The sequence below is a fragment of the Cynocephalus volans genome, chromosome 6 (genome assembly GCF_027409185.1).
Source record: "Cynocephalus volans isolate mCynVol1 chromosome 6, mCynVol1.pri, whole genome shotgun sequence".
In the NCBI taxonomy this organism is placed as follows: domain Eukaryota; kingdom Metazoa; phylum Chordata; class Mammalia; order Dermoptera; family Cynocephalidae; genus Cynocephalus; species Cynocephalus volans.
This window is the reverse complement of record NC_084465.1, coordinates 95,330,350-95,346,981: the sequence shown is the minus strand read 5'-3', so window position 1 is coordinate 95,346,981 and position 16,632 is coordinate 95,330,350. Positions and strand designations below refer to the sequence as shown.

Below are 16,632 nucleotides of genomic sequence, written 5' to 3'. Positions count from 1 at the left end.
AAAAACACTGTGATTTACATGCTATCCCATCCTTGTCCCTGAGTGGAAGTTCTTAAAACTGCAACCAAGCTACTGCTGACTCCCCTGGGTAGTCAGGTTTAGACTGTATGTTTCTCCAACGCAGGGCCTGTGGATATGCAAGCAAACCTGAGATCCTTCCTGAAGAAGCGGAGAACACCAGTGTAGCAAAAAGGAGGAGCCAATACGCACAGTACGAATCCTTTATGAATTATCTTAGAGATGTGCTGAGAAATCCTTACGGTCTTGAGTGCCCAGCTAAAAGTATCACTGCCCTGGCAGGGCAGCTCTGGTGTCACGGGGGGCTGAATTCCAAAGTGTGGGGGTGGGGGCAGAATTTAAGACCCACATCCAGGAGAGAGACCAGAGCTGTGAAATCTGAAAGGCCCTAACCTCAAGGAGCAGGACGCCAGGGCACCCAGGCACTCAGACACGCCAGCCGCAGCCTGGACCCGCACCTCCGCCTAAGAGAGCGAGCCTTCCCGGTTCAGACTCATTCACGCTGGCTTTTCCTGAGGTGAGGGTGGGGAAGGGAGCTCCAGTCCTGCCTGTCCCCGGGACCCCGGCACACACCGGCCCAGCAGCTGCTGTGAACCCCACCTGCGCCCCGAAACACGCCCGAGGCCCCTGCAGCGCACCCCGTGCGAGCAGCGCGTCCGGCTGCAGCCCCCGCCGGACCCGGAGGCACCCAACCAGCCCCTCTCGGAATCCCCCAGCCCCGTCCCGCCCGTGCACGCCGCGTCCCCTCCCGGCACGCCCGCCCGCCCCGCGCCCCGGGACTGCCCGCCCGCCGCTCTTCCGGGTGCGCCGCCGGCCTGGCGCGGCCTACCGAAGGCTCCCGCCCGCCGCCGCCTGCGCGCTCCCCGCGCCCGGACGCACTCACCCGGTCGGCGGCGGCGCGGCGCGGCCCATGCGCTCAGCGGCGGCGCGGCGGGCGGGACCCGGCGGGGGCGCGGCCCGGGGCGGTCCCCATCGCGGCGGCGCGGCGGCCGGGGGCGGGCAGGGTAGGCCGCGGGGCGCCGCCGGGCCGGCCGCCCGCTCTCACCGTCCCGCTCTGAGGGGACGCGGCTCCGGCCCGACTACGGCCGGCTCGTGCGGCGGCGGCGACCGCGGTCGCTGCCCAGAGCGGAGCCCGAGCCCAGGCCGGAGCGCCCCCGCCGGCGCCGCCCGGAAGTGCGGGGGCGGGGCCGGGAATGAAGGGCGGGGCCAGGAGCGAGAGGCGGGACCGGGACCGAGAGGCGGGGCCGAGAGCAAGGGGCAAGGGGAAGATCGCGGGGCGGGGCCGAAAGTGAACGGCGGGGCCGGGAGCTAGAGAAGGGGAAGGTCGGGGGGGGGGGGGGGGGGGGCGCCGAGAACGAGAGGCGGGGCAGGGAGCGCGGGGTGGGGCGGGGCGAGAAGCGAGAAGGTCGAGGGGCGGGGCCGGCAGCGCGGGGCGGGGCCGGGAGCAAGAGGGTGGGGGCGGGGGCGGGGCGGGGGCGTGGTCAGTCCTGCTGAGGTGGGGGTGAGTCTGGAGCGTGGGGCGGGGTAGGGACGCAGTCACCCGGGCCTCTCGAGCAGCGGCGGCGGCGTCCCGGAGGGTGGAGTTGGAGAGGTACCTCTGGGAGGGGCCCCTAAGGGCTGTGGCCATCAGGGAGACTTGGGTCGGTGCACTGAGCAGATGGCCGTTCCCCACATGGGGACCGAGGGACGCACGTTCAGTCGCATTCTTTTTTGCCCCCCACATTACGGAAGGCGCCCAGGGTGTCCACCGGCTCGGGGCTCCCTTATTCTGTGTTCACAGGTCCGTCCCGCGCCCATCCGGCCCCCTAACCCGTCGGGGTGGGCAGGAAGGCGGCCGGAAGGACTAGAGGCCTGGGACCCCCTGGCAGGGACAGTCACCGCACTGAGGGAAGCAGGAGTCCCAGGCGTTGTGCTGTCCGTGGGCAGGGCAGGCCTGACCAGGAGCTAAGCCCCTGGTGTCGTCCAGCCCCTCAGTTTCCCCTTTCTCCCTACCTGCCGTTCCTCCAGTTGAGAGGATGTGCTGGTGCTCCACCCTCCCTGAGTTTCCAGGCAGTCAGAACTCAGACAGGGCCAAGGCACACAGTAGGCATCCAATAAATACTGGCTGTCACTTGGAGAGGAGCCTCAACCTCCAAAGATCTGTGGCCTGGGGCTAGCCAAAGCCTTACCCTTGCTAGGCCCCTCTGCCTTGCTTGATTTCTCCCAGGCACCATCCTGGATCCAGAAAAGCACTATCCTTCCTACCACTGCCCAAGGATCCCACTCGCCCAGGGCCAGCCTGAGAGCAGGGGCTTCTGCGTGTCCTGACCCCTGCGCCCCCACCCCTGTGCTGTCTCCGTGGCAGCCCTTGCCAAGATCTGGAATCTGAGCCTGCAAGTGCAGCTAGCCATCTCCACGCTGCCTACCCACTGTAGGCTGCAGGGCACAGGGCCCCCAGCCCCAACACTGGAGGGCGAAGGGCTGTAGACACTGCACTAGCTCTAGCTAGCCCCACTCTGTCAAAACCAGCACTCTGCTCATGATCCAGGGGCCCTGCCCAGGCCTCAGTCCACCATCATCCCCTCCCCAAAGAGAAGAATGTGGGCACCAGAAAATGCTGTCCCTGAGGAATTTCATCTGCCACCCCCATGACAGCCCAGGACCCTGTCCCCAGAGTAGTGTCAGGCCTGGCATCTCACAGGATGCTCCGGGCAGCCACCAGTGAACAGCTGTACCCCCATTTTACAGACAAAGAAGTTATAGCTCAGGCTCCATAGAGACCTGCTCCCCTCCTGCTGGCCCAGGGCTTCCAACATCTCAGACCTTAGCCAGCAGCCCTCACCTGGCCTGCCCTCTGTTTTAAGCCTCCTAGGGCTCACCAGTGCCCACAGCCTTTAAAGGCCCTTCCCAATGGCATCTCCCCCACACCACCATCCCCTGGATGCATCTGGTCACTTGCCCACCTCTGTACTTACACTACAATGCCCCCCTGGCCAACTCCCCCAAGTCACCTGTAATGCCACCACGTCTTATCCTGGACATTGCTCATCTTTGATGCCTACCCCCTCATCCTTCATAGCTCCCAGGCAGCAACAGAAGTCCCAGCTTGGGGCTCCCTGAGTCACCACCCCACCTCCTGCCCAGCTGTCTGCAGTGGCATCTGCTTGGAGTGAGTGTGTGCAGTCTCCCAGCCTAACCTCCACCAGCCTGCCTCTCCCAGGACAGCATAGCGCCCGATGCCCAGGATTGCTGTGCACAGGAAAGGGGGCCACATGGGACAAGGGCCCCAGCCTGCCAAGGGCCCAGGCCACCTCCTAGGGTGGTAGCCATGCTCAGGGCAGGGTGGGCGGGGGTTGGGCTTATGGATGAAGCTGTACAGCTGAGCCAACACTAGCCACACTGGGTCCAGGCAGAAGCTGCCACGCTCACCTGTGTCCAGCCAGGACAGCCCCAGGCCACATAGTGCTGGGCACTGGAGACCCCCTTGCAGCCCCTCCCCCATTCAGTTCAGCCTTAGAGCCTTAGAGGAGACAAAGTAGGTGGCCTTTGTGGCACAGCAGGGTCTACATAGGATGAGAGAGTCCTGAGCAGACTGGACAGACAGCAGGACCTCTCAGATATTGGCCCTTGGGCTGCCTCCCCACTCCCAACCACGGGCCCCCACCACTTGCCTTGGTCCTGAAGAGCTGCTGCTACGGCCGAGCCAGGCTCTCGGGGGTTTGTCCATGTCCATCCTCCTCCTGGCCCACGGCGGTGGGTGTCCCCAAGCCCTGGGACCAGAACAGGGCCCTCGGGCCTCCAGCTCCTCAGGGCCCCTGCCCTGCAGGAACAGGAGAGGATCAGAAAGCCTGGAGGGAATGCACTTTCCCTGCTGAGTGGGCTACAGTGTGGGCATGGAGGGGAGATCATCAGAGCAGGGTGGGGGTGGGCGTAGACTAGAGGAGGGGGCTCGGGGACACTTCCACCAAGGCCAAACTAGAGAGACGTTAAGGCAGGCTCTGGAGAGAGGGGCCAGGGAGAATAGTACTGGGGGGCCTGCAGTGGAGCAGAGGGGCTGCGCCAGCCATGCAAAACTGAGATGAGGTGTGCAGAGCCATGGAGCCAGAGCCGGGGCAGCCTGCTTCTGCACCCTCCTTTCAGTGCAGAGGTCCTTTAAGATGCAAACGCCCTTTGCTGGGAGCAGGGTTTGCCACTAAGGGCTTTGATTTGATTAACTATAGATGACATTTGTTCAGGCTTTCTTTCCAGGAACCAAACGAAAAACTTAAAAGCAGGAATGAAATTATGTTCTTCGACATAGACATAAAAGGAATACTTTGAAATAAAGTAAGCTTTGAAGCCTGAAATGCATTCATCCACTTGACTGAGGAAGACCACTTATAAAAAGTGATTCAAAGGAAATCATCCAAGATGTGCCGAGGATGTGTGCTGAGAAGTGTCTGGCATGGCACGATGCGGGACAGAGAAAGCCAGCCACAGAGGCTTAGCTACAGAGATGGGATACCGTGCACAGGCAAACACTGTCCATGCACCAGTTTGGGGGGGCAGGGGAAAAAGGAGGGATGGTTCTCATTTGGGATTCTGGAGGACGAGGGGTGTCTCAGGCTCAGTGCCTTCCTGTTTGCCCATTTCCTACCCACTCTGTGCAGTCCATAGGTGTGGCAGGTGGGCTGGGCAGGCAGGTGAGGCCCCTGTAGGGGAGGGAGACCTTGGCACAGGCCCCACTGCTCGCTGCCACCTCGCGGGCCATAAGCCCAGCCCCAGCTCTGTCTGTCATCCCTGAGTCTTCTTTTCCCATTGGTTCTGAACTTGGGGAGGACCCAGTGTTGTCTGTGCCCCATCCCAAGCCCAGCAGAGGACAAGGAGATATGACACCAAGCAGAAAATCTACAAGACCAGACACACAATGTGCCAATTTCTGTGAAAATAGAAAATGTCTATAAAGGCGAGAAGATTAAAGAACTATCCCAGAGTGTTAATACTGGTTATTGGTGGATATCAGAATTATGAACAGTTTCCATTTTCTTCTTTGCACGCTCAGGGATATTCTAGAGTGATATTACTGTTATGATCACATGGAAACCATGAAGTCTCTGTAGTGGTGCGACATCTTTCCGTCGTCAGTGTAAATTAACCCATCAGAGTGAGACAGGCAGCAAAGGTGAGGACCCTGAGCAGCAGAGCTGACCTGCAGGCAATGTCAGTCAGGATAGCAAACCTGTCCTGTGACTTCCATGTCACCCTGAACTGGCCCAGGAACTGACAAGAAGGGGCCGCCTCCCTCAGAGACGTAGGGCTTCCTGGGCCTGCCTGCCTCCCCGTGGTAACTTGGGCTGGGGCCGCCCCAGCATCTGGCAGCCAGCCAAAACTGAAATGCCCCTCGACAGGTCCTTCCTCTTCTCACCTGCACAGGACAGGTGTGTCATCACACTGGCATGCTGCATCACTCTTGTTGTTTGGAGTTCTCCTGACAGCCCTGCATCTGAAGCTGCCTTGGGCAGACACCCCAGGAGTGATCCTGGTCCCAACACCAAGCTGGGGGCCTGGGGGACAAGAATAGGGCTTTGCCTCAAACAATCTGGCTCCGATGTCAGTTTAGTGTTGACTGCTTCATGCATGATAGGTGACATGACTGTCACTGCAGCTGTAGGTAGCCCTGATGGCTCCTGGTCCCAGGACACATCATCAGCTGAGTATCTGCTCTCCCATCACAGGAGAGGAGGACCCACCCACAGAGGGTCAGGCCCCCAAGGCCAACAGGAAGGCAGTGGCATGAGGGTGGGGGCTGGGCCCAGCCACGGACACCCGGTGGGCCCCACAGCCACACATTCCATCCCAGGTTACGTCCACACCCCCCAATTTGGGCCTGATCCCTGGTGTGCTGGGGGAGTCCTTTCTGCTCTGCTTTTCTGAAGGATTCTGACCCCAAACAGGGGGTCTAGGGGGTCCAGGGCGGGGTGGACACCAGGAGATGGTCAAGTAGGGTCAGGGCCTGCAGGTGGGCGTGGAGGGTGTAAGGTCCAGGATAGCCCCTGTCCACCATCCAAGCCACAGGGGCAAACAAAAGAGAAGGGGAGAGAGGCCCAGCACCCAGCCCAGAGCCAGCCCAGCTCAGAAGCCTCAGAGACAACAAGGGAGTGGCCAGGGCTGGCCCAGCACCTGCTTGTCTGGAGACTTGAGGGTCTGCCTATGTCCTGAGCCAGTCATGGCCCTGGGCCAGGCAGGCACCATTTAGAGCCACAGTGTCAGAGTGTGATCCACAGCAAAGTGAGGGTTCTGACCCAGTCACACTGCCACAGAGGTCCGTGTGTGACCTCTCAGGAAAGGGCCAGGGCAGCAGTGGGGCCTGCGGCGGGTGTGGCCTAGGTCAGGTATCTCAGACATGTCTCAAGCAGAGGAAAGGGCTGGCTGGCCTCCCCCAACCCCAGTGCCATTTTTCCAGGGAAGGTGGTGTCCAAGTGGAGGGGCCATGCATCTGGGGGGCTTTGCCCAGCTTCTGGCTTCCAGGAGCAGCAACTGAAGTCGCCCATCCCAGGGCAGCCTCGGGCCACGTTCTGTCTCCTCCCACCACTGTCCCATCCCAGCCTCCGCCTTGCTGGTCCTCACCTGGAATGCCCTTCCCTGCCCCACAGGCCTCGCCAGGTCTGGGATCTCCCTCACTCCATTGGTTCCAGTCCTCCTAACACACCTCAGTGCCACCCCCAGGCCTGCACAGTCCCAGGGACCAGCAGCCACTCCTGGAGCTGGCAGTGAGGGGACATCCAGATGGGAGGTGAGGAGATGCCACCCCAGGGGCCCACCTGTGCCCCTCCACCTACCTGCGCCCCCCTTGGCAGCCTGCCCTCCACTTTGCTGTGCCGAGACATCTCTCTCGGCTGACTTGGGAGCCCTGTGGCCGCTGCGGCTAAGTTCTAAGTATGTGATTATGTATGCTGGGTCCCTCCGGCCCCTTTGTTGCCGCAGAATCCGTCGTGGCAAACAAAAGTACACTGGATTAGCCACAGTGGATTAAAAGATTTGCTTTTCAGAGTTTACCTAATAACCTAACAATCGTGTTGACCAAAGCTTTGAATCCCCAGGACGCTCTGGCTGGGCCAACTGAGAGCTCAAGGGCTCTGTGGGCAGCAGGCCATGGTCGGGAGGGTGACACACAGCCACAGCCCGTCCTCACACCCAGTTGTGTCTGCGGCCGGGCCTGGTTTCAGCTCCTCTGGGCAGAGCTCAGAGAAGGGACTCTAGGGGGAGAAGGTGGAGGCCCAGGTGTGGGGACAAGAACCACCTTCCGGAGGGTGTGGGTGTCGGGGACTGGGCCTCACCTGCTCCCAGCCCAGCCCCACAGACGCATCCACACATGTCGCACGCAGCAACAAGGACATGGCAACATGGAGGTGGCTGCGGCAGGCAAGCGCCTGCCAGGCTCCACCACACTGCAGGACCAGGCCCTGTGCTGTCACCCAGTGTGAGCCCTGCACACACCCACTCACATGCACACATGTGCACACGCACACACGCACACACACGAGCATGCCCCTCTTTGATCTCCAAAGGGGACTCCATTGACAGGCTCTTAGTCGCAGCTGCCCTTGCAGGGGCCTGTCCTCTGAAGTCCCGAGTAATGGGATTTGGCGCTTCTGATCCATCTGGGCTGGCCGCCCTGTTATAGGTGGACATCTTTTTTCTTTTTATCGCTTTTCCTTCCCTTTTTTACTTCTTGAAAAAAAACACTCCTTAAACCACGCTGACTTGATGCGGCTTGTCGTCTGGGAGTAGTGGTGGGGACACCGAGGCCCCGGGCCAGGCGGGGCTCTTTGATGCCAGCTCCGTGAGAAATCTGACGTGGAAGACCCACCAGGGCGGTTTTCGGGTCCGTGGTCTGGTAGATTTCATTCTGCCTCATGCCGTTTCCTTTGTCTCTGTTGCTGACCCTTCCTTGGGACATCTGGGGAGAGGGTCCCAGGGTGCGGATGCAGGTGGGTGTGTGTGTGCCTGGGCCTGAGGGTGGGGTGGGCCGTGGGCAGGGCTGCAGCCACGAGAACAATGGGCAGCAAGGAGCCCGTCCACCTGTCCGCCCGTCCGTCCGTCCATCTGTCCGCCTGCCCGGCTTACCTCACCTGCCTGGCTCCGTGTGCCTGCCCGCGCCCCACAGTCCCGCCGTCCGCCATGATGGCTTGGCCGTCCGTCCGAGCACTTCCAGCCACTCCAGGAAGCAGGTCTCTGCTCTTGGCCACTGTGTGGCTGGGAGGCAGAAGCGTGACTCTAGGCTGCAGCTCGGGCTCCTGCCGCCGATTGGCTGAGGCAGGGACCAGATGACGGGCCTCGGAACCCTATGGTAGCCATGGCAACCAGCCCCTTTAGACACCGCCACCCCCGAGCCACTCCTGACTGCTGAGGGAGCAGGCGGCGCCGCCAGTGGGCCCGTGCCAGGGTCCCCTTAGAGGGCAGGATGGGCGTGGCTGTGTGGTAGCAGCTCCCACGCCAGCTATTAAGCGTTTGCATGTGTGTGTTTAATTCATGTCAGGTGCAAAAGGTCCCTGTCCCTCTCATGGCCTGTTCTAGGCTGCTCCAGGCCCTGCCTGACCCCTGGCAGAGGTAGGAGCAGTGACCTTGCAGCCCCTTTGCAGCCCTGGCTGAGAGGAGGACTTCAGGTCAGGCTTGCCCCAGGGGCTGGAGGTCTGGCCGAGTCTGGTGAGAAAATAATGGGTGGGGGCAGTAGGAGAAAGAGCAGGAAGAACTCCCCACCGCTGCTTGGCAGAGCCAAGCTCTCGGCCCACCTCAGATGACAAAGTTCCTGTCAGCTCTCTCTCTGCTCCCAAACCACTCCACTGCACTCTCTTTAGCCGCCACCTGCTGAACAGACGGGCGCACTCACACGGTCCCTGCTCAGGAGCCTTCCAAGGCCCTCATGTGGCCCTGCCTCTTGTGGGCCTCGGGCCCCCACCTGGCAGGACATGAGGACTTTGACTGCACTAAGCAGGCAGTTCAGTGATCAGCCTTGCCCCCATGACCCTGCACCCGCTCCTCCTTGGGCTGCAACACTCTCTTTCGTCCTGAGAGCTGTCCATCCCCAGAGTCTGCCAGCACGAGCCTTCTACAGAGCTTTCCTGGATGTCCCAAGACCAGGGCTTCTCAGCGAGGTTGTGACGTGTCATGACTGTATTTTTTTTTTTTTTTTTTTTATTAAAAGATGACCGGTAAGGGGATCTTAACCCTTGACTTGGTGTTGTCAGCACCATGCTCACCCAATGAGCCAACCGGCCATCCCTATATGGGATCCAAACCCGGGGCCTTGGTGTTATCAGCACCGCACTCTCCCGAGTGAGCCACGGGCCGGCCCTGTCATGACTGTATGAACTGGCCATGCTGGGTGTTGCAGGGCATTGAGCACCTCTGGAGTCAGCACCGCCCCCATCTGTGTGACAGCCTAAAACAGTACCAGGGCTGTCCAAAGGCCGCCGGAAGCAGCACCACCTGGTCAGGTTTCCTAGGAAGGCCTCATAAGAGCCCCAGGAGGCTGCATTTTACTTCCTGGCCCAGGCCCAGTCCACACCTGCTCAGCAGAACCCAGTGATGAGCAGCATCAGAGCTGCAAGGAGCCAGTGTGAGCCTCAGGTTCCTGGTTAGAGGCCAGGGCTGCAGCAGGCCCCAGGGAGACAAGTGGCTGCTGAAGAAGCCACTGCCAAAGCCAGAGAGACCCAGGAGCCAGGGAGCATCTGGAACATGGGTCCATGGAGTTCCTTTATCCAAGGGACTGGGCTCAGGGCTGATTGGGCTGCTCCCAGGAATCGAGTTTGGGGTGGGTCTGGCCACAGCTGGTTTGGGGCCATGGCTGGTCTAAGAGCCATAGGACTTAGAGGCTGTTTGGATAGCTGCCCGGATTTGGCTCCAGACTTCTTCACACTGGCCTGGCCTGCTCCCAGCCCTGAGATGCCCTGTCACAGGGTAGAGCCCCCAGCTGTGCTGGAAGCCACCAGCAGACAGATCTTGTCCAGGGGCAGGGTATGGGGAGGATGCTGGCTTGCGACAGCTGGCAGTGGTTGGGGAGAGGGTCCAGGGACTGGATCCCCATTCTGGGGCACATTCTGGGGTAAGCTTAAGGTGGCTGCCGTGGGCTGCAGCAGAGGCAGCTTGGGGTGCAGGGTCCCCTGCTGCTGTGAGGTCATCTGGCCCAAGGCTCCTGCTGGGGGCAGCTGGTGGGTGTCAGACGGAGTGGGGCTCAAGGAGCCTGGGGACCGCACACAACCTGACCCTGTGTCTGGAGCCAGCAGCAGGTATGAGTGGTGGGTGGGTGGTGGCAGGGACACAGGTGAGGGAGAGGGTGGCAAAGCACGCTGAGGCAGAGAAAGCCTGAATAAGGCTGGCAGTGGCACAGGGTGGCCTCACTGTGGCTCCTGGGATCCCAGCACCCTGACAAGGGCACAGGGCAGGTGCACAGGTGCCTGCATGACCCAGCAGGACCCACCTGCTCTCTACACTTCTTCCTCTCATTGCCTGCAGACACTGCGTACCTGAGTGGGACCCAGGGGGCAAGTGAGATCCTCAGGGTGGGAGGTCAGGTGCAGAGCTCCGGACTGGGCAACAAGGGCCGGCTTCTCATACTTGCTCCACCCCACAGTCCTGCCCTTCCTGGACTTGGTTGTCCCATCTCCAGGAGAAGTGATGGGGTCAATCCTCCTGTCCTTCCTAGGTCTCTGCTGCCCTGCCTGTAGAGACCCCTGCCCAGCCCACAGTGGCAGCGATGGTCCACCCTTGCGTCCACCCTCGCATCCATACCAGCTCAGCCCTTTGACATTGAGGCTGATTCTCAGGTTCTGTTGTCATGGAAATGCACAGGCTCAGTCCCATCCCTGGGACACATGGAGGGGGGCTCTGTGGCCCCTGAAGGCTCTGTGAGGGCTGGGGTCTGTCAGGACCAGCTGGTGCAGGCACAGGGTGCGGGCCGGCACAGGGTGCGGGCTGGCACAGGAGGCAAGACGGACACAAGCACAGCAGGAAACAGGTGACAGGTGTGGCAGATGGGGGCACAGAAATGAGGACTGAAAAGTGGTTCGGGAGCCTGGATGGGGTGGGGCACAAGATGGCCAGGAACGCAGCCAGGTGCCCACTTCCCAGATGAGCTCCCAAGCTCCCAGCTTAGTTCCCAGTTCCGTGTGTGGTGTGTGTGAACACGTGCGACCATGAGCTCATTTCAGTGTGCATGTGCAGTTCCTGTTTCTCCCCCTCCCCCAAGGTGGGACCTCTCCCCACATCCTGGAAGGCAGAACAATATAGCAGATCCAGCCTCCTGGGGGCCTGTTACAGATCTGGGGTATTTTATTGGGGGTGGGGGTGAGTGCCATTCATGGAGGGCTTTTTAACCTCTTCTGAGAAAAGGATGTTTCTGAGAATTTGATGAAACTGATACCACCTCCCACCAGAAAAGGGCCATTTTGGGGATTCAGGGCCAAGGCTACACTCAGACCCCACCTCAGTCCCACCCAGCCTGCCCACATGGGGAGTGAACAGCCTCAGGCTCCAGTTGGGGTGGCTGACACAGGGCCTGTGACCTGTTGAGGTCACACACAACTCCTCCACTGACCAGAGGCGCCAGCAGGCAGCCTGGAACATCTCCTGATAACCCCAGATGCGGGTCCAGAACCGTAACCCTGAGTAAATGCAGGCCAGGACATGGACACCCTCCCCAGCCCACCACTGCCAACAGGGAGACTGAGGCCTGCAACCCAGCCTGGCACCCACCCTGCTCTGGCCACACCCCACTTTGTGCCAGCCCCAGGCCCCTGAGGGCCCCAGGAGTCTGACACAAGAAAGCCTACAGATCCTGGCAGGGACCCTGCTTGACCTGGGGCCTCAGCTGGGGTGAGAAAGAGCAGGAATGAAGGTCAGTGAGCTGGGACCCCCGTGGGTGCAAGCTAAGGGGCTGGAAAGGGGTGTTTAAGTTCTAGGTTGAACATGGGAACTATGGTGTGTGGGAGGGGGCCCAGCCAGACCATTACATGTCTGGCTCAAGCCAGAGGCCTGGGAACATTTGTGGTTTGGACAGCTGGGTTGAGGCTGTGGGCCCATCAGAGCTGGGATAGAGGCTGGCTGAGCACTGTCTACTTTTGGTAAAACTTAAAGAATTGTCACAGAGCAGGGGCATTATGTAAGAGAACACTGGCGTGCAGGAACGATTAAGGAGGCGGCAGGGCAGAGGTGCCAGGTGTAAACAGACTGTGAATCTGACCTTCCTGACCTCCTTATGGGCCCTAGGGTCTCCCTCCCAGACTCTGTCATGCCCACGGCAGCCCTCAGGGGAGCCCAGAGCCCCTCAGTTGCCAGGACCAGGTCAGACAGGTGCCTCCAACTCACCCCCTCTTGCCACCAGCTGTGGCAGGGCTTTGGCTCTGGGGACACAAGCCCCGCTATCCCCACCCTGCTCCACGAATGTTTGGGAAGAGCCCTCCCCAAGAAAACTGAATGGGCCTCGATGCTCAAGACTTCCAGGTGAGGGTGGGAGAGGAGGATCAGGTTTGGGAGTACAGGAAAGGCCAGTGGCAGCTGCACCCCAATCTGGCAGCCCATGTGGGGGACAGTCGAGGGGGCACTGAGTTCACAGGCCCCCAAGTCCATGTGGCCCCCATCCCCAGCATGACCGCAAGAGGCTCTTGATCCCAGAAGCTGCCACCAGTGGGGCCCTCGGTGGCCTGTTCCTCCTGGCTCCTGCAGGACACGCTGCCAGGGACCCTTCCTAGCTCCCTGGAACAGGCAGTGAGGGGATGGATGACCACCATACTGCTGTGCCACAGGACGCCTTCAACCACACTGGACTCTCTCCCAGCGGGAAAAACCACCAAAGTGAACCTTGGTCTGCAGAGCTCAGATGCGGATAGGCCGCTGGGGCCAGAAAGTGCACACAGCCCACCCCAGGTCTCTGGGGCCGTGGGTGACGGGGTCAATCACACAAGAAGTCCAGTCCTCCAAGCAAAGAAGCACACACACATCCTGGCTCAGACTTTACTCGCTCCCAGTGCCATGAGCACAAGAAGCACCACCCGGAGTGTGGGACCCACTGGGCAGGGCTCTGCTCAGCACCAGGCCTCCTGGGCATCCCAGGACAAAGGGCTCTGCGGGGCTCCGCAAAGCCCACCCGGCTTGGGAGCTGCATGGCTAGCACAGGAAAACCAGGATTCACCCACTGCCCACAGGTGCCCTCATGGCCAGCTCAGGCTGTGTCCGCAGTGCTAAGGGCCCAGCAGGCGGCTGACCTGGTGGTCAGGCACAGGAGGGCTGTGTGGTCACTTCCCGCTGGCTCTCTTCTGCACCACTGCAGGCTCTGACAGCGCCTGTTGCTGAAGCCGCTCAATGAGCTCCTCCATGTAAATCTTGAACAGAGGAACGGGGTCCTAAAGGTAGACAGGGTCATGGTGAGGCTCATTATCACCCAGGGCAGATGGAGCTCTGGGGGGATGAGAACCCAGCTACTGCTATTGGCCAAACACCGAGAAGACTGGGGCATGAGGGGACCCAGGCACCCCAGGCTTGGCCCAGGGTCATACAAGGCTGCTTGCCACCCTCCAGCCACCAACATGGAGGGCAGAGCCCTGTCCATGAGACAGGGCCTTCCCTTGGGGATGCAGATGTCACAATCCTGCCCTTGGCTGAGCAGAGGGAATGGGGCAACCAGCTGCTGTGCCATGGGGGCCCGGGTCCTGGAAGCTACCACAGGCCCCAGACCCTTCTAGGGAACAGACACAAAAAGGAAGACCCCAGGGGATGCTGGGCAACCAAGCAAACCCACAGTGGCAAGAATCCCGCTCTTCCCACAGAGGGTCTTGGGACAGGAGAAGCGGGGACCCCAAGGGGAAGGAGCTGCCACACTCCGCCAGGCAGGGCTCATACGTGCTCACCTTCTCCTCCAGGAGCCTCTGCTTCTCCATGGCCTCCTCCAGCGTCAGGCCAACCCACTCGGCCTCTGCCTCAGGGATGACAAACTCCTGGGCAGGCAGAGATGGACAGCACAGTGAGGCCCAGGGTCTCCTGCTGGAGCCCACAGGAGCAGGAAGCTCAGGGGGAAGCCCTCACCTTGTACTTGTCATAGATGGCTGCCCTCCGCTTGGGGTCATCCGTGTGCAGCTGGGGGTCCTGGCGGGCAAGCCTGAGCAGCATCCCTCGTTTTAGGTCCATCCCGAATTTGGAGCACAGGTCCTCCTTCTGGGTCTGCCAAAAGACTCGCATGGGACTGGCTGCTCACGGCAGGGCCTGGCCCACTCTGCCAGGCCACCCGCCCACCGGGCTCCTCTCCAGCAGCTGGCGGCCCCAGGCCAGGCTGGCAGGCATGATGCGCAGCCCCAGCACCCAGGTCAGGGGGTAGGGATGGGATCAAGACAGAGGCAAGTCCAAGAGCAGGGAAGGGGGTGGCTGTGCTCAGTCAGGCCCCCTGGGCAGAAAGCCCCCACTGGGGCTGCCCAGAAAGGGTCATGGTTCCATTTATGTTTTGCTGGTGACCCTCTACCCCAGACACCGGTGTGTCGCAGTGTGGCACTGATCTGGGCCTCCCTGAGCCTGACAGGTCATGAGACCCCATGGTGCAGACTCGCGTAGCCCCCAGCTTGCCTTAAGGATATAGAAGTCAAAGCCATAGGCTTCATCAATGAGATCCAGGGTCCGCATGGTCACAGTCACCGTGAATTTCTTGTCCAGGATCTCACTATAAAGCTCACGCTGAAACAGCTGTGGCTTCCACACCTTCTTCACCCTCTTGGAGAGCTGAAAGTGCAACAGAGACCCGGTGAGTGCTGCTGCTTACCCCTGCAGACCAAGTGGGGCCCCCACCTGCCCTCACCCTTCCCTGGGAGAGACTCCATTGTAGAACCACTGCTGAGAAACTCGGGGTGAGGAGCTGGAGGGACCAGCCCCAGCCCGGTGCAACCCTAGCCCCCCACCCCTGGACCTGGCTGCCCACCCAGAGGTTGGCTTCTCGCCAGCCAGCTCAGCACCCCTGCCGTTGCCCCAGGGTTGCTGGTGTGTGTTCCAGATACACACACAAAGGTAACCCATGGCTCACGGGTTGTCGCATTCCAAACCAGGGACCAAGGGGCCAAAGGCAAAGGGAGAAGCCAGCTAGGGAGGCTGGGAACCAAAGGTGATGGCCCAGAGGCCTCAAAGACAAGTCTGCCCCAGAGAGCTCAGCGGTCCCCTCCAGGATTCCCAACAGGAGCAGACTCGGGAGCCTGCGCTCTGCCCCTTGAAAGCTGCCTGTCAATGAGGAAGGAGGGGCGCCAGGCCCGTAGCTGTCCCAAGAATTCGGCAAACTGCAGCGAGTCGACCTGGCAGGTAACCCTGACCTCGCCCCCACCTCCTGTCAACACGCAGACCTCTTCCATCCTCATTCTTCGTCCCAGACCGCCCAGGGCCTTCGACACACCTCACGCCGTCTGGGTCCCCGCCCAGGACAGCCGCCAGGCCAAGCGGCCGCTCTGCTCCCCAGGGGCCCCCGGGGCCCGGCGCGGCCCAGCCAGCCCAGGCCCGGGATCCCCCGGTCCTCCCGCCCACCTTGTCGTTGTTGACGTATCTGTGGCCCAGGATCCAGCCCTCGCCGCCCCACAGCCCCTGCTGGGACTCGGGCGGGTAGTGGATGGGAATCGGCACGTCCTCCACGCGCTCCCGCTGCCCGTTCTTCGGGTTGACCTTGAACTTGGCCCCGTGGGGCCGGTAGTGCACGGGAGCGGGCGTCCGCGCCTCCTCCAGGGAGCGCAGGAAGTGCGCCGGCAGACGGGCACAGACGCCCTCCCGCAGCCGCAGCCGCCGCCACAGGCCTACAGGGAACCTGTGCAGCGGCATCGCGGCGGCCCGGGCCCACCGGAGCCGGAACCGGAAGCCGCTCCTCCGCCCACCCACCGCTGACTGGCTGCAACGCCCGTCCGTCTACTCCTTGTCCCGCCCCCTCCCGTCCTTAGGGACTGTGGCAAACGCCATGCGGAGACAGCAGCGGCAGTTCCAGACACTGTCAACAAAGTGCGGCCCCGGTGGGGTGAAGCCCCACCTCCCCGCCCCAGAGAAGGTGCGCAGAAAAAATGTAAGCACTCGTTTGGCTTGAAAAATCACCGCAGAATATGAAATTCACCAATCACCGCGAAATCAGATCTACATAAAACAAGTCTTAATGTCTTAGAATTGTTTAACCCCCCCAAAACACCATATATGAACATTTCCTCTTTACTAGCCTAGAGAATGCTTTGGTGGCCAAGTGCAGGGTGGCTGGGGGTGGGGAGGCCCTCAGGAAGGCCACCCCCTGGACAGGACACAGAAAGGAAGCCCCCAGAGCCAGAAGGTAGGAAGACCCCCACCCTGGGCCTCAGCAGCCCAAGCTTCCCAAAGGCCTGGTCCAAGACCATTCGTACAGAGAGCAGCCCCCTCCACTCCTGGGAGCAATCAGCCTTGCTATCCTATTTCCCCCACAGAGCTGAGGAAAGGCAGGAAATGCTGGGCCACATCTCCAGAGCCTCCTTAAGCACCTGCTTGGCCCAGTGCAGGGGGCGCAGACGCCACCTCAGCTCTGGGACCAACTCAAGAGGAGACTCCCCGACAAAAGCCCAGGAACCCTAGAGATGGGCAGGGACATAGAGCTGGAGTAGGGTGTGCCTTGTGGGGCCATAGCCC

General features: G+C 61.1%; 2 protein-coding genes across 2 annotated transcripts in view; both read right to left on the bottom strand.

Moving 5' to 3' along the window:
- AXIN1 (axin 1) overlaps positions 1-970 on the bottom strand; it is a 65,744-nt gene extending 64,774 nt beyond the window's left edge. Inside the window, exon 1 of the mRNA XM_063099098.1 lies at positions 902-970. The gene's annotated coding sequence lies outside the window, so the exon portion shown is untranslated. The remainder of the gene's footprint in view (positions 1-901) is intronic.
- An 11,998-nt stretch (positions 971-12,968) lies between these two features.
- MRPL28 (mitochondrial ribosomal protein L28) lies at positions 12,969-15,851 on the bottom strand. Its single transcript, XM_063100665.1, has 5 exons — positions 15,526-15,851; positions 14,587-14,739; positions 14,056-14,190; positions 13,881-13,967; positions 12,969-13,376 (listed from the first exon to the last, which is right to left on the bottom strand). The coding sequence occupies exons 1-5, from the start codon at positions 15,811-15,813 to the stop codon at positions 13,269-13,271; spliced, it is 771 nt and encodes a 256-aa protein (XP_062956735.1). The 5' UTR covers positions 15,814-15,851; the 3' UTR covers positions 12,969-13,268.
- Positions 15,852-16,632: the final 781 nt, after the last annotated feature.

What these genes read in the sequence shown, in the direction of transcription:
- MRPL28 (XM_063100665.1), bottom strand. Translation starts at nt 15,813, where the DNA reads ATGCCGCTGCACAGGTTCCCTGTAGGCCTGTGGCGGCGGCTGCGGCTG. An exon ending in CCATCTATGACAAGTACAAG is followed by an intron (nt 13,968 to 14,055) that starts GTGAGGGCTTCC and finishes CTGCCTGCCCAG; the next exon opens with GAGTTTGTCATCCCTGAGGC. An exon ending in AGAGGCTCCTGGAGGAGAAG is followed by an intron (nt 13,377 to 13,880) that starts GTGAGCACGTAT and finishes GTCTACCTTTAG; the next exon opens with GACCCCGTTCCTCTGTTCAA.